The sequence below is a fragment of the Pan troglodytes genome, chromosome 16 (assembly GCF_028858775.2).
Source record: "Pan troglodytes isolate AG18354 chromosome 16, NHGRI_mPanTro3-v2.0_pri, whole genome shotgun sequence".
Classification (NCBI taxonomy): Eukaryota; Metazoa; Chordata; class Mammalia; order Primates; family Hominidae; genus Pan; species Pan troglodytes.
Window position 1 is genome coordinate 27,396,543 of NC_072414.2, and position 21,540 is coordinate 27,418,082.

Sequence of the window (21,540 nt, forward strand, 5' to 3'; positions counted from 1 at the left end):
GGATAAAATAATTGCAGATACGCTTTATAACATAAAGTCTGTTCATCTGTTCAACCGTGTGTTGAAGTGTACCAGTGATTGTGTTTTGAGAAAGTCTCTACCCATGGGCATGACATGTGCCCTTCTTCCATATATATATACACATATATGCAATGGGCAGCCTCCTAATCAGGAGCACATTTTTATTTGGCTTTTTAACTTTCATAAATAGATGTCATCCCTATCTCCAGTTTGGCTACCCATTAAAGCCTGTGGGTTTGAACTTCTTAAAAAACACTAATTTTTAAACTAAATAATTCTCAGAGAATATGATCTAAAACTTGATGACAATACTATTATTTCTAATGTCTGGCTTAAGGGATATGCAATTCATCTCCATCTGCAGATCAGTTGTTCTCAACGGTAGATCTACATCTAGGTAGAATGTAAGGAAAAGTTTCTCAAAATACACATGACCTCCTTCCCCACTCCACCATCATCATCCATCGTCCAGAGATTCTGATACACCTCTAAAATGTAAGATCATATTTCTCTTCACTTAACTATGCTTTACCTTGTTTTCCCTTCATTCACTCTTAAAATTCTGTATTTTTTTTAACTGCCCTAAATCCACCATGGAATTGGAGAGAAAATAAATAAAATAAAAATGAAACTTAAGTTTTCAAATCTATTAATATGTAGGTTTTAAATGAGATAGTAAATAGGAATGTTTCTTTATCAAGAATATAAAAATATTATATAAATACAGCCATTATCTTATTCTATTTATCCTTTTGACTAGCAAAATCACTTATTTGTAGGTCAAATTGTGCTTAAGAAAAATAATGCAGTCCAATTTTTTTTGTTAATATAATTATGCCCAGAATCTCTATAAAATATTATATTTATCTAGATAAATTAAAAATGAAAAGTAAATTCATTCAGGTGGTGTCTTGCCAGGCCAACATTAAATAACCAATATTATCATTTAACCTCATGATTTTTGAATAGATCAATAGAATTGACCGTTTTGGTATGTGCAGTTACAGACTAAATGCTTCACTAGTGCTCCCTCCCTTAGGGGAGTAGAGAGGGGCTAGGACGAGGGGAGGAACATCCTAAAAATTCCCTGAAAGTTGAATGGCTTTATATGTAAGTATTTCAATCATATAAATATTTTTAGACAAGAACTGAATTATATGAACCAAAGAGGAGAGGACTCCTTAGTAAACATTTTCTTCTTTAAAATATTACTGTATTCCTTTTATTATCTCTTGAGTTTTATTACAAATGATGAGTTAAAAGAGATTAACAGGATATACTAAATCAAATAAGAAAAAAGTGAAGAGAATACTTCTCACTAAAAAATCTGTCTCAATTCTATTATAGATTATTTTTCCTTACACTAAATAAGTTACGTTTCCTCATGTGAGATATAAGGATAGAAAAAAGGAAAAGCATGACTTTTGTTACTTAGGTAAATACACACATTTAATTCTATGGAGCACGTAGACTACCATACCTATTTATAATTTGAATACGATTATTATTTTTCACTTATTCACATTCTTAAAACACATACACTTTTAAAACTAACAAATTAATGTTTTCTTACACATTTTCCACTCGAATACGCTGATAGTCAGAAAGTATAGCACCTACTGATATCCCCTCTACTTCTTCTTTTTCCTGAAAATAAAGGAAAAAACCATAACTTTAAAAATAAAGTAACAAATGGCTCCACATCATGCTCTGAAAATTATAAATGAACTGTGTCTCATCTAGAAAACTACCTCAAACCAGAGTAATTTACTGAAAATATAATCGACATTCAGAAAAAATTTGCATATATTTAAATCATTCTCTCAGCTGTGAGAAAAATAATTATGGTTTTACTTAAAATTTAAATAACTGAGATCCCTTTCCATGGAGAAAGCAAAGACTTAGGCAGCACTTCCAAAATGTTTCACACTTAACGTATTTTTAAAGACTCACTGATGTTCGATGGAAACTTTTGAGAAATTTCTATTTAAGGACAATATTTTCCCAGATTGAGTAACTTCTTTTAAAAATTAAGCAATGGCATAAATAGATAAGGGAGCACAATAATTTTTCTGTAAATCTTAGAAAAAAAATGATTGAAATAGGAGTATCCAGAAAGCAGAGATGGTAGAGGCATTGCCTGGATAACAGTATAGCACTGTAGATAAAGAATTATGTCATGGGAAGGAAGCAATGAATTATTATCAACATAGTTGCAACTGAGAGCATCCAGCAGTATATACAGCATGGTCCCACAGGAATGACAACTATCCTGTCTAGCATACTCATTAATGAGCTGGAGGAGAATGTAAATTCAAGTATGATCAAGTTTGCAGAGGATACAAAGCTAGAATGGATTAAAAAGAAAACAAAACAAGATCAATCAAGTACATGGATGGATTATGGACAACATGGGGATCTGAAAGGACAGGTCCAAGATGAGATTTAATGTAAAGAGTATAAGATAATACACTTAGGGAAGAATAATACACAATATGGGTGTAAACTAGGGAACTGTTATCTAGAAAACAGATATGAAGAAAGTGACTAGGGGGTGATTACTAATAACAAACTGAATAGAAATTCTCTGAATAGGTGTAAAAGAAATCCATCCTAGCCTGTGGATGTACAAAAGAAACTACTTCAGAGAGATCGCTTCATCATGAATACTCTGGTCTTACCAAACTTGGACAACTAGAAAGAAAAACAAAAGTGTTTCACATCAAACAAAAGTTAGTATTTCAAGTCATACTGAAATAACCCTGTGTACCTAAAAGGATGCCATAATAAATAAACAAAAATGCAAAAAAGGAATTTTTTATGTCTTTAAAGTCGATTTAAAATTTGCCCTCCAAAATGATAGAGAAATACCTGCCCAAATCACCCCAAAATAAAACGATTATTTTTATCAGATAAGGTGTCAGGAAAAGAGCTATTTCCTTTACTTTCCTATTTCAGCAACTTTGTGAGAACATTTGCTTATAACCTTTCCCTAACCTTCCTAGCCATTTTTGTTTTCATGAAAGTCTTTGTATTCATTAGAAAAAGTCATGACATAGAGTTCCTTATTAAATGTAAATACAGTATAGATCAGAGTTGTTGAATAATGTTATCAAAATTTTAGTTATATTCCTATATCATATAGATGTTTATCTGAAGTTCTGCTATAAAAATAATGAAGTACTAAATATTATAGATGTATAGGAGTGTGTGTATTTCTCTAGAGATCATGGAAACAAAGACAAAAGCCACTGGTGTTTTCTTCCTTAACTAAGTCAAATTACTATATATATATATATATATATATATAGTTATTTTTTTTTTTGAGATGGAGTCTTGCTCTGCCACCCAGGCTGGAGTGCAGTGGCACGATCTCAGCTCACTGCAACCTCCGCCTCCAGGGTTCAAGCGATCCTTCTGCCTCAGCCTCCCGACTAGCTGGGACTACAGGTGTGTGCCACCACGCCCAGCTAAGTTTTGTATTTTTAGTAGAGACGGGGTTTCACCATATTGGCCAGGCTGGTCTCGAACTCCTGACCTGGTGATCCACCTGCCTCGGCCTCCCAAAGTGCTGGGATTACAGGCGTGAGCCACTGCGCCTGGCTGTCAAATTACTATTAAAATAATAATTGGAATTTATTATCCATTTGCCATTCACTAGTGTGCTATGATTTTTAGTTAATGCTCATCACAACCCTAAAACAATTTCTTCTTTGTATACATGCATTCTCTGGAATTATCTTCTACTCCCATCTATTTCATTTTATTTCATGTATTTTTAATTTTTATTTATTTACTTATTTAGAGACAGAGTCTCACTCCCTCTGCTGCCCAGGCTGGAGTGCAGTGGGGTGATCTCAGCTCCAGGGTTCAAGCGATTCTTCTGCCTCAGCCTCCAGAGTAACTGGGACTACAGACGTGTACCACCATGCCCAGCTATTTTTTTCTATTTTTAGTAGAGATGGGGTTTCACTGTGTTGCCCAGGCTGGTCTCGAACTCCTGGACTCAACTGATCTGCCCGCCTTGGCCTCCCAAAGTGCTGGGATGACAAGCTTGAGCCATCGTGCCTGGCCCCATTTATTTTATTTTTTATTTGATAACACTTAACTAATCCGCACTAAGTAAACTCTGACTATTCTTCAACACTGAGCCTATATACAGACCATTAGTTGTATTTGTTCAATAATTTTTTTTTGAGGCCTCCTGGGTTCAAGTGATTCTTGTGCCTCTGCCTCCTGAGGAGCTGGGATTACAGGCATGTGTTGTGTCAGCAAGCCCAGCTAATTTTTGTATTTTAGTAGAGACAAGACTTTGCCATGTTGCCCAGGCTGGTCTTGAACTCCTGACCTTAAGTGATCTGCCTGCCTTGGCCTCCCAAATTGCTGGGATTACAGGTGTAATTACTACTGCCTGGTAGAAATCCAGCCCTGTCACTAGCTCTGTGATTTTGAATGTTACTGAATTTCTCTGTGTCTGTTTCCTCACCTATAAAGTGAGGATAAAAAATATCAATTCCTATTTTCCAAGGTTACTAGGAGATTGAATAAAATAATTCAGGCAAATAACACAGTATCCAGCACCTGGTAAGCATTCAGCAAATATTTTCTTCTTTCATTATTATGATCTTTACCATTCCTATTACTTCTATAACCACCTGTGTTACTACTTCTACTATTACTACTACTGACTACTACTACAGTCATCTCTCATTATCAGTGGGGGATTGTTTCCAGAAATCCCCCTCAAATCAAAATCCACAGATTCTCAAGTCCATTAATATAAGATAGTATAGTATTTGCATATAACCAATGCATATCCTTGCATAAACTTTAGTCTCCAGATTACTTATAATACCCAAATACAAGGTAAATGCTATGTAAATAGCTGCCATACTGTATTTTTAAAATTTGTATTTTTATTTTTGTATTCTTATTTTTTATTGGTTCTTCCTCATAATATTTTTTATCTACAGTGGGTTGAATCCGTGGATGTGAATCCGTGGATACAGAGGGCTGACCGTACTGCTACTACTGGATAAAAACCTAACTCTTTCATTTTGATGGACAAAGCCCTTCACTCATGGGTTTTAACACTCTTTCTCATTATGACTTCTCAAGACTAGCCTACTAACCCTTGACACGCAACTCTAGGTAGAGTTGCAACACAGTTTTCCAGCACAGTGAGACCTGAATAATCCAGGGATAAGAATGACTTCTGCTGATTCCTTAATGATTTTGAACGCAACTACAAACTTCAAATAAAGGGCAAAATCGATATTTAAAAGATAAAGATCTACCACATAGTCAATCTACGCCTTAGAAAAGACATAGCTAGGTTCGGGTCCTGATCCCTGACCCATATCATTTGGGAGAAAAAGTCAGTAAATAAACAATAGCAATGGAAGTGTCAGCAGAGAAAAAAAGAGAATGGCTACTACCATAAAAGATGTACTGAGACAGCATAAAGACAGCCAAATGAATCACCTTGTGTCATAGCTGAAATAAAACCAAGTATGCTACAGGATATTAGTAATATAGACTCTGGGACCCTATCCCTACAAATTTTTTAAACCAACTCAACTGAGGTATAATCATGTACAATCAACTGCATACAGTTAAAATACATAATGCAATCATTTTGGATCGAAACCAGTGAAACTGGTACCATAATCAAGATAGACATCATTTCAGTTATTCCCAAACAGTTCCTGTGCCCCTTGCAGCCCAATTCTCCCTTCAAACCTGGAGAGAGATAAGGAGAGAACCTAAAGAATGGGACCAATGTTTCTACCTTAAATGACTATTAACTGAGAAAGAAAATATATACATGTTTTAAAAGAAAATACTCTGTTTATTTAGTTTTGCATATGTTGTATTCAATTTGTTTGCTAGGTATCTTTGTGTGGCTCATACTGTCACAACAAAATACCATGTAGACTGGGTTGCTTAAATAACAGAAATTTACTTTCTCACAGTTATGGAGGCCAGAAGTCTAAGCTCAAGATGCCAGCATGAATTCTCTGGGACTCTCTTAAGGCTTCTCTTCCTGCCTTGTAGATGATCGTCATCTTGCTGTGTCTTCACATGGTTCCAGGGGTGGCAGGGAGAAAGTGCAAACTCCTTTCTGGTGTCTTTTCTTACAAGGATACTAATTCTATCATGAGGGCCTCACTTTCATAACCTCATCTAAACCTAATTATCTCCCAAAGGAGATCCAAATACCATCCAAATACATCTCCAAATGCCATCACATGTGAGGCTAGGGCTTCAACATATGAATTTGGGTTGGGGGGCATAATTAGTTTATAGCGCTATCCAAATAGATAAGACTATTAGGTACACTGAATACAACTCTGGTGCTCAAGACAGTATAGGAATATATGTGGGTGTTGTCAGTATATACTTGAAGCCACGGGAGCAAACAAGAACCTCAAGAAATAGGATATAGGGTGAGAAGAGGGCTGAGTGGAAGACACCGGGGGTACACCAACATGTAAGGAGAGGTAAGGGAAGGAAAACCCAGTGAAGACGTTCAAAAAGCGTGGTCATAATGACAGAAGATGTAATCAGGATAAAGTAACTGTGTGCACAAATATACAGAAAATTTTGATGAAAAGGCAAGGACAAAGTAACAACATTACCAAGTACCCAGTATGCACTAAGATTTATGTTAGGTACTTTGTATATCTTATTTCAGTTATTCCTCATAACAATCCAAAATACTATTAAACTGATTTCATATGTGAAAAAACCAAGGTGATTAACCCATTCAAGTTAACAAAGCTGGTAAATAAAACACCAAGCCTTTAAATTAAGGACCATCTACCAACCACAGCTGTGCTCTTTCTTACTGACATAGTACCATATGCTATAGAAACTTCAACAAAACCATTGTATTTTACCATTGGGGGTTGATTATGACCCTTTAGGAGAAAGCTGCAGTCATGATTAACAGAAAACAGAATAAACATTTGAAGGAAAGACACATACACTGCCAGTTCTTCAAAGAATGAATTTCAGATCCTCAGAGGAAAAAAAAGTATAATTAATCAGTGAATGAATATCTATTACTAAATTTAATAGAATTTGGAGATTTTAATTCATATTAAATTACATTCTTGTCATGAAGATAACCAAAAGCTAATCAAGTAGTAGAGACCAAACGGGAAGAAAATAGAAATTAAAGATAATAATGCTAGTAACTGAGAACTTAGAGACAAAGACTGGACCCTAAATAGGCTGGCACATTGCTAAACCACAGGGGCTCTCCGACACAAGTGAAACTATTCCGCTTAGGCCATTATCACTATAAATGATGATATATAAGTTCATCTCAGGAAATAAAGTCAGCAGTAGCATCACTGAGTATTAGAAACAGCAGTGCATAATGTCATTAAACATTTATATTAGTTACTGCTCTCAACAACGCTCTGAGGTAGATTATCATTATCTTCCTCACTTTGTAAATATGGGACATTAACAGATTCTTACAAAGTTAACTATGACCAAATTAGACAAGCAGGCATCACAGGCCCATTTGTTGCTTAGAATACTTTTCTTCTCCAATCTCTGTCAATATGAATCACACCTGCAGGATTGCTGGGAAGCTAGTCCAGGCAGCTGTCTGACCTATGTCGACAATTTTAACAATAGAGACGGCACTTCCTAAAGCAAAGAGATACTCACAAACTGGTAAAAAAAAAAAAAAAAAAAAAAAAAGGTTCATTACTAGAACTATTTCCACACCTATCTGTAGGCAAAAGAACAAGAATTTATTCAGAAAGAGCCAATAAATACATCAATACAATGTTTAAGAATCCAAGAGCTGAATCTAGATGATCAACCATGGTTCTCAGAATACTTATTTATTTATTCATTTATTTATTTATTTGAGATGGAGTCTCGCTCTGTCGCCCAGGCTGGAATGCAGTGGCGTGATCTTGGCTCACTGCAACCTCCGCCTACTGGGTTCAAGCAATTCTCCTGCCTCAGCCTTCGAATAGCTGGGACTACAGGCGCGTGCCACCATACCCTTAATTTTTTTGTACTTTTAGTAGAGATGGGGTTTCACCATGCTGGCCTCAAACTCCAGACCTTGTGATCCTCCTGCCGTGGCCTCCCAAAGTGCTGGGATTACAGGCATGAGCTACTGTACCCAGCCAGAATACATTTTTGTTAATGTACAAAGAAAAGCCACAGCAATCTTCAAGTTCCTCCACTGAGGCTGGGAAGCACTATGTAGTAAACAGTTGATTTTTGCAACTGGGAGTGCATGGGAGTATGCACGCACATGCACATACATGCTGTATATGTATCAGTCAAGTGCAGCCTTTGGTCTTTTAAATACAATGAAAGAAATTCTTAGTTGTGATCTTTTTTTTTTTTTTTAAGGAAAGAAGGACCAAGTCTTCTTTTGGAAGTATACATGGCACACTGCTAATAATGATGATACCCTGGAGAGTGGGAATGGGTGGAGAATGAAGGAAGGGGGTACGGACTTCCACTTTTTACTTTATACACTCTTGTATTTCTTAAACATTTCTTTAAACCAAGAATATGTCAAAGGAAGCTATAAAAATTTAGGTTGAAAAAGAAAAAACAGGGTAATGTTTTTCAAAGAACCACTTACTCTCTTCTATATAGAAGGAAAGCTATATTTTCCCCCTAAAATTCCAGCATTTGGATATCCTAGGTAAAACACTTTTGAATTCTGAGTTAGGCTGCAGATTCAACAAAGCTCTTGATCCAGCACATATATCCATCCCACACAGAAATCCTCCCTATTGCTCCTCATTTTAGGAAATGGCACAACATGTATATTGTTATTCAGGCCAAAAACTTTAGATTCACTCATGATTTCTCTTTTCTTTATGACGTGCATCCTATCAATCAGTAGTTCTGTTAGCTTCACCTTCCAAAAATATCCCAGATTCCAACCACTTCTCATCACCTCCACTACTACCACTCTAGTCCTAATGACCACCACCCCTTAATTTGACTATTACCATAGCTTCCTAACTGGCCTCCCTAAGTCCACTCTTCCTCCCTACAGTCTATCTCCACAAACAGAGTGATCTTTCTAAACACAAGCCATGGCATGAAGCTTCCCCAATTCAAAATCCTTCAGTGACTTCCCATTCTATTTAAGAATAAAATCCAAGCTCCTTGCAGATAGCCTTAAAGGTATTTATGCCTGGACTCTGCCAACCTCTCTGACATCACCACCAACTACTGCACTCCCAAGTATACTCCACTGATGCACACTGCAGTCCTTACTGCTCCTCAAACACCTATGCTTGTTTCCATCTCAAGGTCTCTGGGCTTACCTTTGCCTGTGCCTGTAAAACACCTTCCCTAGAATTTATGTGGCTTATTCCCTCACTTCTTCCAGGTCTCTGTGAAAATATCTCAGAGAGGACTTCTCTTTCTAAAATATCCCTCCTATCCTTTCACCATCACTTTCTATGTCCTTGCCCTGGCTTTATTTTCTTCACAGTACTACCTAAAATTATATCATTTTTTAAAAATTAAATATTTATGTTTAAAATGTCTGTCACAGCTCCATGATGGTACTTGGTCCCGTTCCCACTGTAATCTCAGCTCTAGAAAAGTACCTGGTACAATATTAAATAAATATTTATAACTGAATGATGTGGACTACATAAAATTACAGTATTTCTGTACTTAAACAATGACCTAAAACAAAGGCAATAAATAGAAATAAAATTACCATTTGGTAATATACATAACAAAGGGTATCTTTGTCTTTCAAATCAATATGGGATGAATTAACACACCAGTAGTAAAAATGAGGAAAGGATATTAATAGGTAATTTTTAAGAGAATAAATACAAATAACTAATTTCAACCTCTTAAAAAAACAAAGAAAATATAAGCTAAAATTAGATACTTTTTGTCAAACAGATATATACGAGTATGTGTGTGTGTGTGTGTGTGTGTAAAATTTGATAAATACTCAGATTAAAAGTTGATGAGTGTATGGGGAATTGCATAATCTCCTATGCCACCAATGGGGCTGTTATCAGTGCATCCTTTCTGAAAAATAATTTTGTAGTATGTATCATGAACCTTCATGATGTTTATTCTCATAGTCCCAGAAATTTCAAATTTATATCCAGAAATGCAGTCTATAAAAATAATTGTAAATGTGCACAAGTTTATATGTAAAAATATTTATCATATTTATATTCTACATGTAAGTGAAATAAAAATTAGAAAACCCTAAAATCCTAAACAAAAGGATGATTCAATGAACTGTGGTACATTTGGAAGAGGGAAAACAAAGCAGTCATTAAAAGACATATTTTCAAAGGACATGAAATACAAGGAACTACTAATGATATAAGGCTAAGCGAAGCAAGTGTTCATAAAGTACATACTAAAATATGTATTTTTTGAAATAGCCCTAAGTGTAGAAAGAGGACCAGAAATAGACCAAAGTGTAATAATTCTTATTTTTGAGTAGTATTTCATTTTTGCTATTTTATTTCCAACTTTATATTTTAAGTATTTTTACAACCCATGTATTACTTTCTTAATTAGAGGGAAATGATATTAAAAATATACCTATGGATATATATATATATACATTCATCTCTTATCCCATGTGCTGGTAAGCTGTCAGACACAATCATTCATATATTTATCAAACAGTAATTTTAAAAGTCCCACTTTGTGACAGGTCCTATACTAGGAAAGTTAAAACACATTAGAAAACAGCACAGTCGATGTTCTTAAAAAATTAAAATCTAGTGATAAGAAATGCAGACGAATGGACACATAAAGAAATAAGTCAAATGGCTGGGCGTGGTGGCTCACACATGTAATCTCAGCACTTTGGGAGGCCAAGGCAGGCGGATCACAAGGTCAGGAGTTCGAGACCACCCTGGCCAACATAGTAAAACCCTGTCTCTACTAAAAATACAAAAATTATCTGGGCGTGGTGGCACATGCCTGTAATCCCAGCTACTTGGGAGGCTGAGGCAGGAGAATCACTTGAACCAGGGAGTCGGAGGTTGCAGTGAGCCGAGATCGTGCTACAGTACTCCAGCCTGGCAATAGGGCAAGACTTTGTCTCAAAAAAAAAAAAAAGAAATAAGGCAAATATGTGACATAAGTCTATATACATTATAACAGACCACAAGGGAGACAATTCTCACCTATAGGATAACATTAGGAAATACTTTTTTAAAAAAATATATTCCAGATACTAAACAGTCAGAAATGCTGATTCTTTGTCCTTCTAGATGATAAGAAAATAGATTCATAGCAGATAACAGCTCCTACTGATGTCTTCCAACATCTTCCCTAAAATAGCATTTATGTATAAAATCTGACAAATATTTTTTTCAAAGAAACAAATCTGGTTCTAAAAAGAAATATAAATAATTTATCTGTCAACAAATCCTCACAATCCTAACTGTTGGTCTCCATTTGGTAGCTGACTGTGTGCTTGAATCTTCTATGAAACAACCCATCAATAAGGGCCTAATATGTCATAGTCCTATTCTAATCACCAAAACATAAACCTGTCTGTAAGAGTTTATAACCTAGTCCTAAAGATTTGTTAATGACTACTCTCAAAACCAGTGCACTAAAGTGTCAAGAACATACACACATGAGGATGGAAATGGACTTCTACTATAAAATGTACCCCATGTTGTGTTATTCATATGCAAATTTCTACTATATTACATACAGCTAAAAGGCAACCAATACAGGGTTTGAGATGAGGAAGACATTCAGCCATATGGTCATAGTGATGATCACAAGTTTAGCAGAAGGAATTAAAGGTAGAAATCTAGACACAAATTAGACTGTTGACTCAATATCCACTTGTCTCAATACTGAAATGTTGGCTCACAGAGCCAACAAGGTAAATTGAAAACAAGCGGTCCTTTCTTATAAATGAAAACTCAGCCTACTTACTACAAAGATAAGAAGATATGCAGCTTGCATTTATCGGGGATATAATTTTCTTTGAAAAATGCCTCAGTTACCAGTTTTATTCTGTTAATGAGTTCCTGCCTGTTGAGAAAAAAAATGATCTTCTGAATTCAAAGTGTTTTTCATCTGAAAGGCATTCTAACATTTTTAATACAAACCATTCATTAAAGAAGCACACTTGCATTATAGCTCTGAGTGGCAATATTTGGACTTCTGGTAACACAACATTATTAAATAAACATTTGTGAATGCCAACGACGTTCTAGGGCCTGGATAACTAAGCGAGAAATTTATATGGCAAGTATAGCATTAGATGCTTTTTCCTTAAACTTCAAATTTTTCACTTTGGTAGAATTACACAAGTCTAGGCTAATAAAAATAACCAAAGAAATGAATATTATCTTAAATAAAATGATTCTGAAAGTGACACTTAGAATTCCAAGTAATATATTCAGGAATCTAATTAGAATATTGCTGGACTAGTTAAAAAATCTTTTGTTTTTTTCTTGAAATCATCAATATAAAAAAAATTCTAAAATGGAAAATGATCACCATCTGGAGCTCCCCCATTAAACAGTGAGCTCATGACAGAATACTAGGTCACTAATTTGTAGTATTATTATCTCCCATCGTGGGCTTTCATTAAATAGGGGAAAAAGTTGTTAAGGCTGAAAGTAAAATGACAAAGAAATTGCAGAAGAGCATAATAATTTGTCAGTTATATCCATTTAAAACAATGTTATTTTACTTCTAAGTCTCCATCTTGGTTGCAACAGTATGAAGTCATCCCAGATCAAATTCAACCTACATGTGAAACTAAATGGAAGTCTAGCACTACAGTTGTTTATTTTCCTTGAGTTTCTGAAGCAATCTTTTTGCTAAAAAGATAAGGTGGGGCCAGGCATGGTGGCTCACACCTTTACACCCAGCTACTCTGGAGGCTGTGGTGGTAGGACTGCCCGAGCCTGGGAGACTGAGGCTGTTCAGTGATCCTGCCACTGGACCTCCAACCTGGGCAACAGAACAAGGTTCTGTCTCAAAAAAATAAAAATTAATTAAAAATAATTAAATACATAAAAGATAAGGTGATATTTTGAGGACTTCTGTGAAATGCCTAAACAACAGCAAGCAACAAAAATAAATAAGGAAAAAAGCATATGGTTCAATCCTTTATTCTCCTAATTGCTTATTGGGAGAATAAAGTAACACATTCAAGAAGTATTCATTTCTAAGCACCTCAGTTTGGTAGGGTTTAACCTGTTCAGAAGCTGCTTTCTGAACTCATTCTCTAAGCTGTCCTTTGATTAGTTTGAGATAACTAAAATGAAACTTACATAAACAGGAGTATAATATTCTAAAATCTATACTTAAACCACTACTACCAAGAAAAAAATCGTTTATGTAAAATTTCATTTGCAGTAATAGGACCATACTGAAATGTATACAGTTGTAAGATATTTAACAATGGGCATACATTCTAAGGAATGAGTCATTATGCAGTTTCATCAAATGAACATCATAGAGTGTATTTATATAAATGTAGATGGTAATAGCCTACTACACACCTCAGCTATATGGTATAGCCTATTGCTCCTAGGCTATAAACCTGTACAGCATATTACTATACTGAATACTGTAGGGAATTGTAACAATGGTAAATATTTGGGTATCTAAACATATCTAACCATAGAAAAAGTACAGTAAAAATACAATTAAAAAGATACAAATGATACACCTTTAAAGTGCACTTAGCATGGCTGGAGCTTACAGGACTGGAAGTTGTTTTGGGTGAATCAGTGAGTGAATGTTGAGTGAATACAAAGGCCTAGGACATTACTGTACACTAATGTAGATTATAAACATGGTATGTTTCAGCTGTACTAAATTTATAAAAAAAATTCTTCCTTAAATAATAACCTTAGCTTACTGTAACTTTTTTACTTTATTACTAATTAACTTTTTAATCTGTTTTTTACTCTTTGTAATAACACTTGGATTAAAACATAAATAAATTGTACAAAATATTTTCTTTATGTCCTTATTCTGTAAACTTTTTTCTATTTTTAAAACATTTTATTTTTTACTCTTTAAGCTTTTTTGTTAAAAACTAAGACCCAAGACTGGATGTGGTGGCTCATGCCTGTAATCCCAGCACTTTGGGAGGCCAAGGCAGGCAGATCACTTGAGGTCAGGAGTTTGAGATCAGCCTGGCCAACATGGTGAAACCCTCATCTCTACTAAAAATACAAAAATTAGCTGGGCATGGTGGTGCGTGCCTGTAATCCCAGCTACACGGGAGGCTGAGGCAGGAGAATCGCCTGAACCTGGGAGGCGGAGGTTGCAGTGAGCTCAGATCGCACCACGGCACTCCAGCCTTGGCAACAGGGTGAGACTCCATCTCAAACAAACAAAGAAACAAAACAAACAAAAAAAACTAAGACACAAGCACATGCATTAGCCTAACAGGGTCAAGGTTATCAGTAACACTGTCTTCCTCCTCTACATATCATTCCACCGGAAGGTCTTCAGGAGTAATGACTGGCATGGAGCTGTCATTCCTATAATAACAAGGCCTTCTTGCGGAATACCTCGGAGGGACCGGCCTGAGGCTGTTTTACACTTAATCTTTTTTTATAAGTTGGAGTACACTCAAATATAACAATAAACAGTCATTGTAGCAGATTTGTTTACACCAGTATCACCACAAACACATGAGTAAAATGTTGTGCTATGACATTAAGATGGCTGTGATGTCAATAGGAGATTGGAATTTTTCAGTTCCATTATAATCTTACGGAAACAACACCGTATACGTGGTCCTTTGTTAACCAAAACATTGTTAAGTGGCACAGGCTGTCTAAATAAATATCAAATAAATTTCATAGTTCATAAAACTGAATTTCTTGAAAAATATTTCATTGGATACAAGTAAGGCTATTTCTCAAATTTCAATCTGCTTCAACATTCACTCACCCAAACTGAATTTACCAAGAAACTATCTGCAAAGCATCGTGCTTATCTCTTTACTCTATGCATTATCTCATTTTATCATCCTAACGATCCTTCAAGAGAGCTTTTATTAATTTCATTTTACAGAAGAGAAAGAGGTCAAGAATAGCTGCATAACTTGCCCCAGATTTCTCAATAATAAATGAGATGTAGAATTAAACACCAGGTGAATATCTGTGCAGGGAACAATCACTGAGCTGTCTATCCACTCCAAGTGCGTCACAGACCGTCCCAGCCTCTGCCTCATAGTGCTTCTTCCATGTTCTTAAGCTAACTGTCTTGCCTGCTCAAAACCCTCTAAGTCATATCTCACTCAAAATAAGACAGATACCCCATTATCTCTCTATCCTCATCTACCATTCTCCCTTTCACGGTAGGAGCAAGGGAAATCTCTGGGGTGGGGGTCAAGACTAAGGAGCTAAACATGAACATAGTCATAAACAAAGAGACTTAAGGGACCAAATCTGTAACCCCAATGGACAGGATTATCAGAGGTTATGGGGCACGTAACAGAAAAAGCAAGAAGGGGAAAAAAACCTGGTAAGAATGATGGGAAGTTTAAGGGTGGTGAAAAGGGGACAGTTAGCAGGAGATGAGACTAAAAGGCCAGGCAGAGGCTGAGCGCGGTGGCTCATGCCAGTAATCCCAGCACTTTGGGAGGCTGAGGCAGGTGGATCAACAGGCGTTCGGAGTTCAAGACAAACCTGGCCAACATGGTGAAACCCTGTCTCTACTAAAAGTACGAAAATTAGCTGGGCATGATGGCAGGTGCCTGTAATCCCAGTTACTTGGGAGGCAGAGTCAGGAGAATCGCTTGAATCCGGGAGGCGGAGGTTGCAGTGAGCCAAGACCCAACACCACTGCACTCCAGCCTGGGCAACAAGAGCAAAACTCTGCTTCAAAACAACAACAACAACAACAACAACAACAGGCCAGGCAGAAACCACAGCATGAACAGCATTATGTACCACACTTTGTAGGCCATGGTAAAGAATTTAGATTACATTCTGACAAGGAAGGAAAGGAAGATTTACTGAGACAAACATGATAACATAAATATTGGATTTACTTTTCTTATTGGTAAAATATATATAACATAATATTTACAATTTTAACCATTTTTAAGTGTAAAGTTCAGTGGCATTAAGTATATTGACATTGTTGTATAGCTGAACTCACATTTTTAAAAGGTTGTATAGGAGTAGTGATCAGAAAAGTTAAAAGTTAAAAGCAAGTTAAAATTAAAAGCAAGGAACCCTAAAGAAATCTAAGTAAGAAATGATAAAGGTCTAAACTAAGGCAGTAGTTATGACAAGAAGAGGGCAGATTCATAAGTTTATAAGGAATGAGTAATAGATTCTGGTGTTATATGGCCAAGAAAGGAACCCAGAATGCTCCCAAGTGTTTGGCTTGGTCACTTGATAGAGAGCAATCACACTGACTGATAGGAAATGCACAGACATGGGGAAGATGTTGAGTGCCAATTGAACACTGAATCTTATGTGCCTTTAGGTCATTCAATGCAAGGTATCCAGTAGACAGTTGGTTATGGAGTTCAAAAAACAGGTATAATCAGGTAACATAAATGTGTATACCAGTGGTAGCTGAAGCCATGTGAAGAGATATGATAAAACAGTGAAAACATATAAACTGAAAGAAGAGGGTGAAGAATGAAGCCCCGAGAACATACATTTACAAAGTGGGCAGGGAAAGAAGAGTCTTAAAAGAAAACTAGGCCAGGCATAAAACTAGGCTCACACCTGTAATCACAGCACTTTGGGAGGCTGAGGAGGGCAGATCACCTGAGGTCAGGAGTTTGAGACCAGCCTGGCCAACATGGCGAAACCCTGTCTCTACTAAAAATACAAAAATTAGCCGGGCATGGTGGTGTGTGCCTGTAATCCCAGCTACTCAGGAGGCTGAGGCAGGAGAATTGCTTGAACCCGGGAGGCAGAGGTTGCAGTGAGCCGAGATCGCACCACTACACTTCCAGCCTGGGTGAGAGAGCAAGACTGTGTCTCAAAAAAGACTAAATAAGTAAATAAATAACAAACAAATAAATAAAAACTAAGAACAGAGGGATAGACAGAAAAGCCAAAAGAAAAGGCTATCACAGACGCCCAGGTCAAAGAGGTTTTAAAGGGCAGAGTCTATAGTGCCAAGTATCACAAAGAGGTCGAGGAATGAAAAAAATGGGGATTTAAAAAAAATAAAAAAGTTCACTGGATTTGGTCATTACTGACCTTGACAAGAGAAGTTTTAATAAATTGATGTTGACGGGAACTGAACTGAAACAGGATAAGAAAAGGGGAGATGAGAAAGAAAATAAATATTTCAAAAAGACTTGTGAAGAGATAGTGCAATTGCTAGAAAAGAACGTGGGATCAAGGAGAAAGGTAACACGTTTGGTCCTAAGTCAAAAGTAAGTAGCGTGACTTACACAGGTTCACAAAACGCGTTGGCAGCCCTACAGACAGAATTTGATAGGCCATTTCCCAATCCAGTCTTACTTCTGCTAACAAACAGAAACATTATCCACTTCAAGAATAACAAAGCCATGAGAAAATGTATCCGGCTTCATAGTCTTTAAAAGTACGGAGTGAACTTAGAACAAAACAAAACAAAAACTCCTATCTTTAATTATACATACTAACTGTACTTTTTAAAGAAAAACTTTTTAAAAACTGTATAACTTGTCTTCAAAAATACCTCCAAAATTAAATGTATCTTAATTACTATAGGAGATGTAATTTGTGGTCACAAGAATACATAACTTAAAGTGAATTATTAGAAAAAAAAATAGAGAAATAGAAGACCTGAGTTAAAAAGCTCAGCTTTACAACATACACATTAACAAAATCTTGTACAAATTTCTTAACTCTCATCAACTCAGTTCCTTCATAAAATACAGATAATATCTAGTTCATAGGGTTGTGTGAGGCAACTAATGTAACATGTGAAGGTGCTCAATCATAAAGAGCAATACAAATACTATTTATTTCTCCCTTACCCTTCTGTGCTTCCTCATTTCTCTATTTCTGCCACTAGCATCACCCAGGCTTAAGATGTACAGGTAACATAAGACTCTCTCCACTCTCTCTGGGTGCTTATCTGATGCCAGAGAGATGCTGGAACTACAGATTCCCCAAATCCTGTCACAAAGTACTAAAAATCAAGCATTTTCACTGCAGTGCTCCTAAATCAGATCCTCTCAGCTCTCCCTAGAATAATGTCAACGAAGCCATCACTGCTTTCTCCACTTCTAATTACTTCTCCCTCCAATTGAAACAACTACTAGATTTACCTTCTCAAAATCAATCCCTCCACACCTCCCTACCTACCAAATAAATTTTTCTCTCTAATCTACCTTTATTTTTATTAACTCCTTTTCATTACCATCTACTATTTGGCTGAACACATTAATTTCTTACTTTGTTCTTACTCTTCGTTCAACCCCTTGTTCTTACTCTTCTCTCCATTTGGAATTTTCTATCCATCCTCTGCAACCAATTTCCACCTACTGTAATCCTACTCATTCTTCACAACCTATGAAACCATATTTGATCTTACTGATCAGAAGTAAGCTCTCTCTCATTTAAATCCTTTGTATCTCTTACTCTGTACATTTCTTGATATACTTTACACATGTTATTTTCTATACATGTTCTAAGTTCTATTAGATTGTTAGCATCCACATAGTGTGCAGTATAATGCCTTATCTTCAATCAAAAAAAGTGCATGAGAAGAATTCAGTTATTTGTGTGGGCCCTACAATAATAAATGTAAAGCATGACCATTTATTTTAATTTATCATTTTGTGAAAATAACGTTGTGCTTTAGCTGCGTTGTGCTACAATTGTGCCCGTGAATAGCCACTGCACTCCAGCCTGGGCAACATAGCGAGTCCTTATCTCTAAAAAATAGATAAACAACAACAAAAAAAGTTGAACTTTATAAGATTAGGACTTCAATGACTATATCAATCAGGGTCCAACAGAAAAATAAAATACTCTAAATATTTTCTTAAAGGACAGGGAATTGATTACACAGGTGACAGAACTGAGAAACCAAAGAGGGACAGTGAAGGAACACACGGATTAATAATAGCAGAAGCAGTTACTATCCTTTGCCTGCTGGGACAAAGAGTTTACTAGAACCCAGGAACCAGGTACCATTGTAGAAGGAAGCTCAGTGGACCTGTCCAATAGGAGCTGGAGAAAGTGGCAGGTCAGCAACAGCAATGACTCTACCCAGGCAGAGAGAGAGGGAAGAACCAGTTTTCCCTTCCTTGTGCCCTCCAATCTCCCCAGTACCTCCAACTGGCCAAATCCATAGCCAGCTAATGACAGTACAGACATTTAAGCTGACTAAGCCCTCCTGGACACCAAACAGTACCTACAAGGGGCTAACAATGAGTATGAAGGCAAAAAGGTGGCAAAAAGGCCCAAGATGAGCATAAAAACTTTAACAGTATGTAATCATTTAAGGAAAATTGAAAGATAAAATAAAATAGACAAAATTAGCCAAGGTAAAATGTCTAAAAATCAGCAAGAGACAAGTCCCAACAGACTATTTTTTCACTCAGCAAATTATTCAACAAATATTTGAGTTCCTATATGCTCTGCATTCCAGATAGAGCAAAACATAGGAGACATCATCCCTACCTTCATGGAGCTTAACACCTAGCAAAGATGTTCCAGAATACATAATCCTTAACAAACAAGATGTAGTTAAAAAAAGAAAAGATGTAGTAAATACATCATAAAATTCAGTGGTATCCAGTATCACCACATGCAGGGTTAGTAATTGAGGGCTACCACCTCAACTTAAAAGTTTCTTTTGATTCTCTTAGGAATAAATCTGGAAAGTAATAGAAGCAACTTCAATGCCTATACTCAATATGAAAACTTGGTGGGAGCAATCTCTAAGATGCTCGGTTTCAAACTATGAAACACTTTGCTAGGAGCCAGGGGTAACAACAGAATCCAAGTTTATATAAACCTAATTAACAAATGCTATGGATATTATTCAATAAATAGGAATTGTCTCATTTTTATATAAAGCCCACAACAATCACGGGAAAGAAAAAAAGTTCTGGTACCAGCTTTAAAGATGAAGCAAGTACTGTGATTTGCATTCATTTACCAAATAAATCAGAGGCATCATTATTAGGAAAAGGACTCCAATCCACATCATTCAATTATGTGCTCCTTTCATTAAGGGAATGAAAGTAAAAGCCTAGATCAGAAATAACATAACTATGTTAAAACCTATCCAGCTTCATTCTCCTTATTAACATAAATATCTCTTCAAAAAACTGCCCAATTATCTCAATAATTTTAAAAAATTCATTAATTTCATGAAAAACCAGACTGTCTTTTTCACAGAGCATTAAGGAGAGTAGAAAGGTATATATATTGGTACGCATATACCAATATGTGTACCCGGACTAGGGTTATCACAATTATTTATTAAAATTGCAAATGCTACTCTCTTAGGCCCATAAATTCCACCTAAAAACTTATAGATATATTCACACACATGAAACAAAATATGTACCAGGATATTCATGGTAATAGCAAAAGATTGGGTACAACCTAAATGCTCCTCAGTAGGGCAGTGGTTAAATAAATAATATATACATATAATGGACTACTACACAACAATTAAAAATGAGAAAGCTCTTTACTAAAAATGAAATGACCTTCAGGATACATTATACAAAAAAGGCAAGGGATAGAACACTGTGCACAGTGTGTGTGTGTGTGTGTGTGTGCGCGCGCGCGTGAGCTTTTGTAGACATAAAGTATTTCTAGAAGGATACATAAGAAATTGACAATATTGGTTGGGTTGGAGGGGGAAGGAAACTGAGTAGGATAGGAAGAGGATATACCTATGAACATTGTGAATTTTGAACCAAGTGACTGTGTTGCCCATTCAATAAACAAAAATTAACATCAACATCAACAATGGCAAAATCCTCTAAATCTTTGCCCTTAGCAAGTTTGGCAGGAAACTGCTTTCTAAACCAAGTTAAATTTTTCCCCTCTTTAAGAGAGAGGAAAAATACAAGAGAAAAATTCTAATTAGCTCTGATCTACATATTACTGCCTGAAGTGCTGTTATAACTAGAGTCACGAGGTTTCAAAACTAGCAAAATACTGCCACATAAACATATGGAATTACACTAAAGAGAAACAAATACTGAGGACCAGTTACATTCTTCACTCTTTTTTGCCCTTGATAAACTTAAATAAAAAACACCAATAGCCATAACAGCAAGTTTAAAGGCAGACTCTAGTTTCCAGAATTCTTTTAAGGGTAACCTGCACATGGTTAGGTTAATTAAGTTGAAAAACAGATCTATTTGCCAGTTTTTCTTCATACATCATCTTTTGGCTATTCATTTTAGGAACCATGAGAAAAAGAAATTGCTGACCAACAGCATGTCTTTCAAAGTATATTTAAACACTACCTAAATGTAAAAAATTAAAATGAAGAATTTTTAAAATGTCTATTAGTCATCAATAAGTCAGCATCACT

The 21,540-nt window shown here is 36.0% G+C and overlaps 1 protein-coding gene across 6 annotated transcripts in view; it reads right to left on the reverse strand.

Annotated features, from left to right (window-relative positions):
* The window catches only part of DPH6 (diphthamine biosynthesis 6), a 405,738-nt gene that overhangs the window by 315,647 nt on the left and 68,551 nt on the right, over positions 1 to 21,540 (reverse strand). For all 6 annotated transcript variants that reach the window (XR_010151340.1, XM_063794026.1, XM_063794025.1 and 3 more), the window contains 1 exon segment: positions 1,595 to 1,668. Coding sequence is in view for 5 of the 6 variants with exons in the window: in XM_063794026.1 (XP_063650096.1) it covers positions 1,595 to 1,668 (74 nt within the window). In the remaining variant the exon portion in view is untranslated.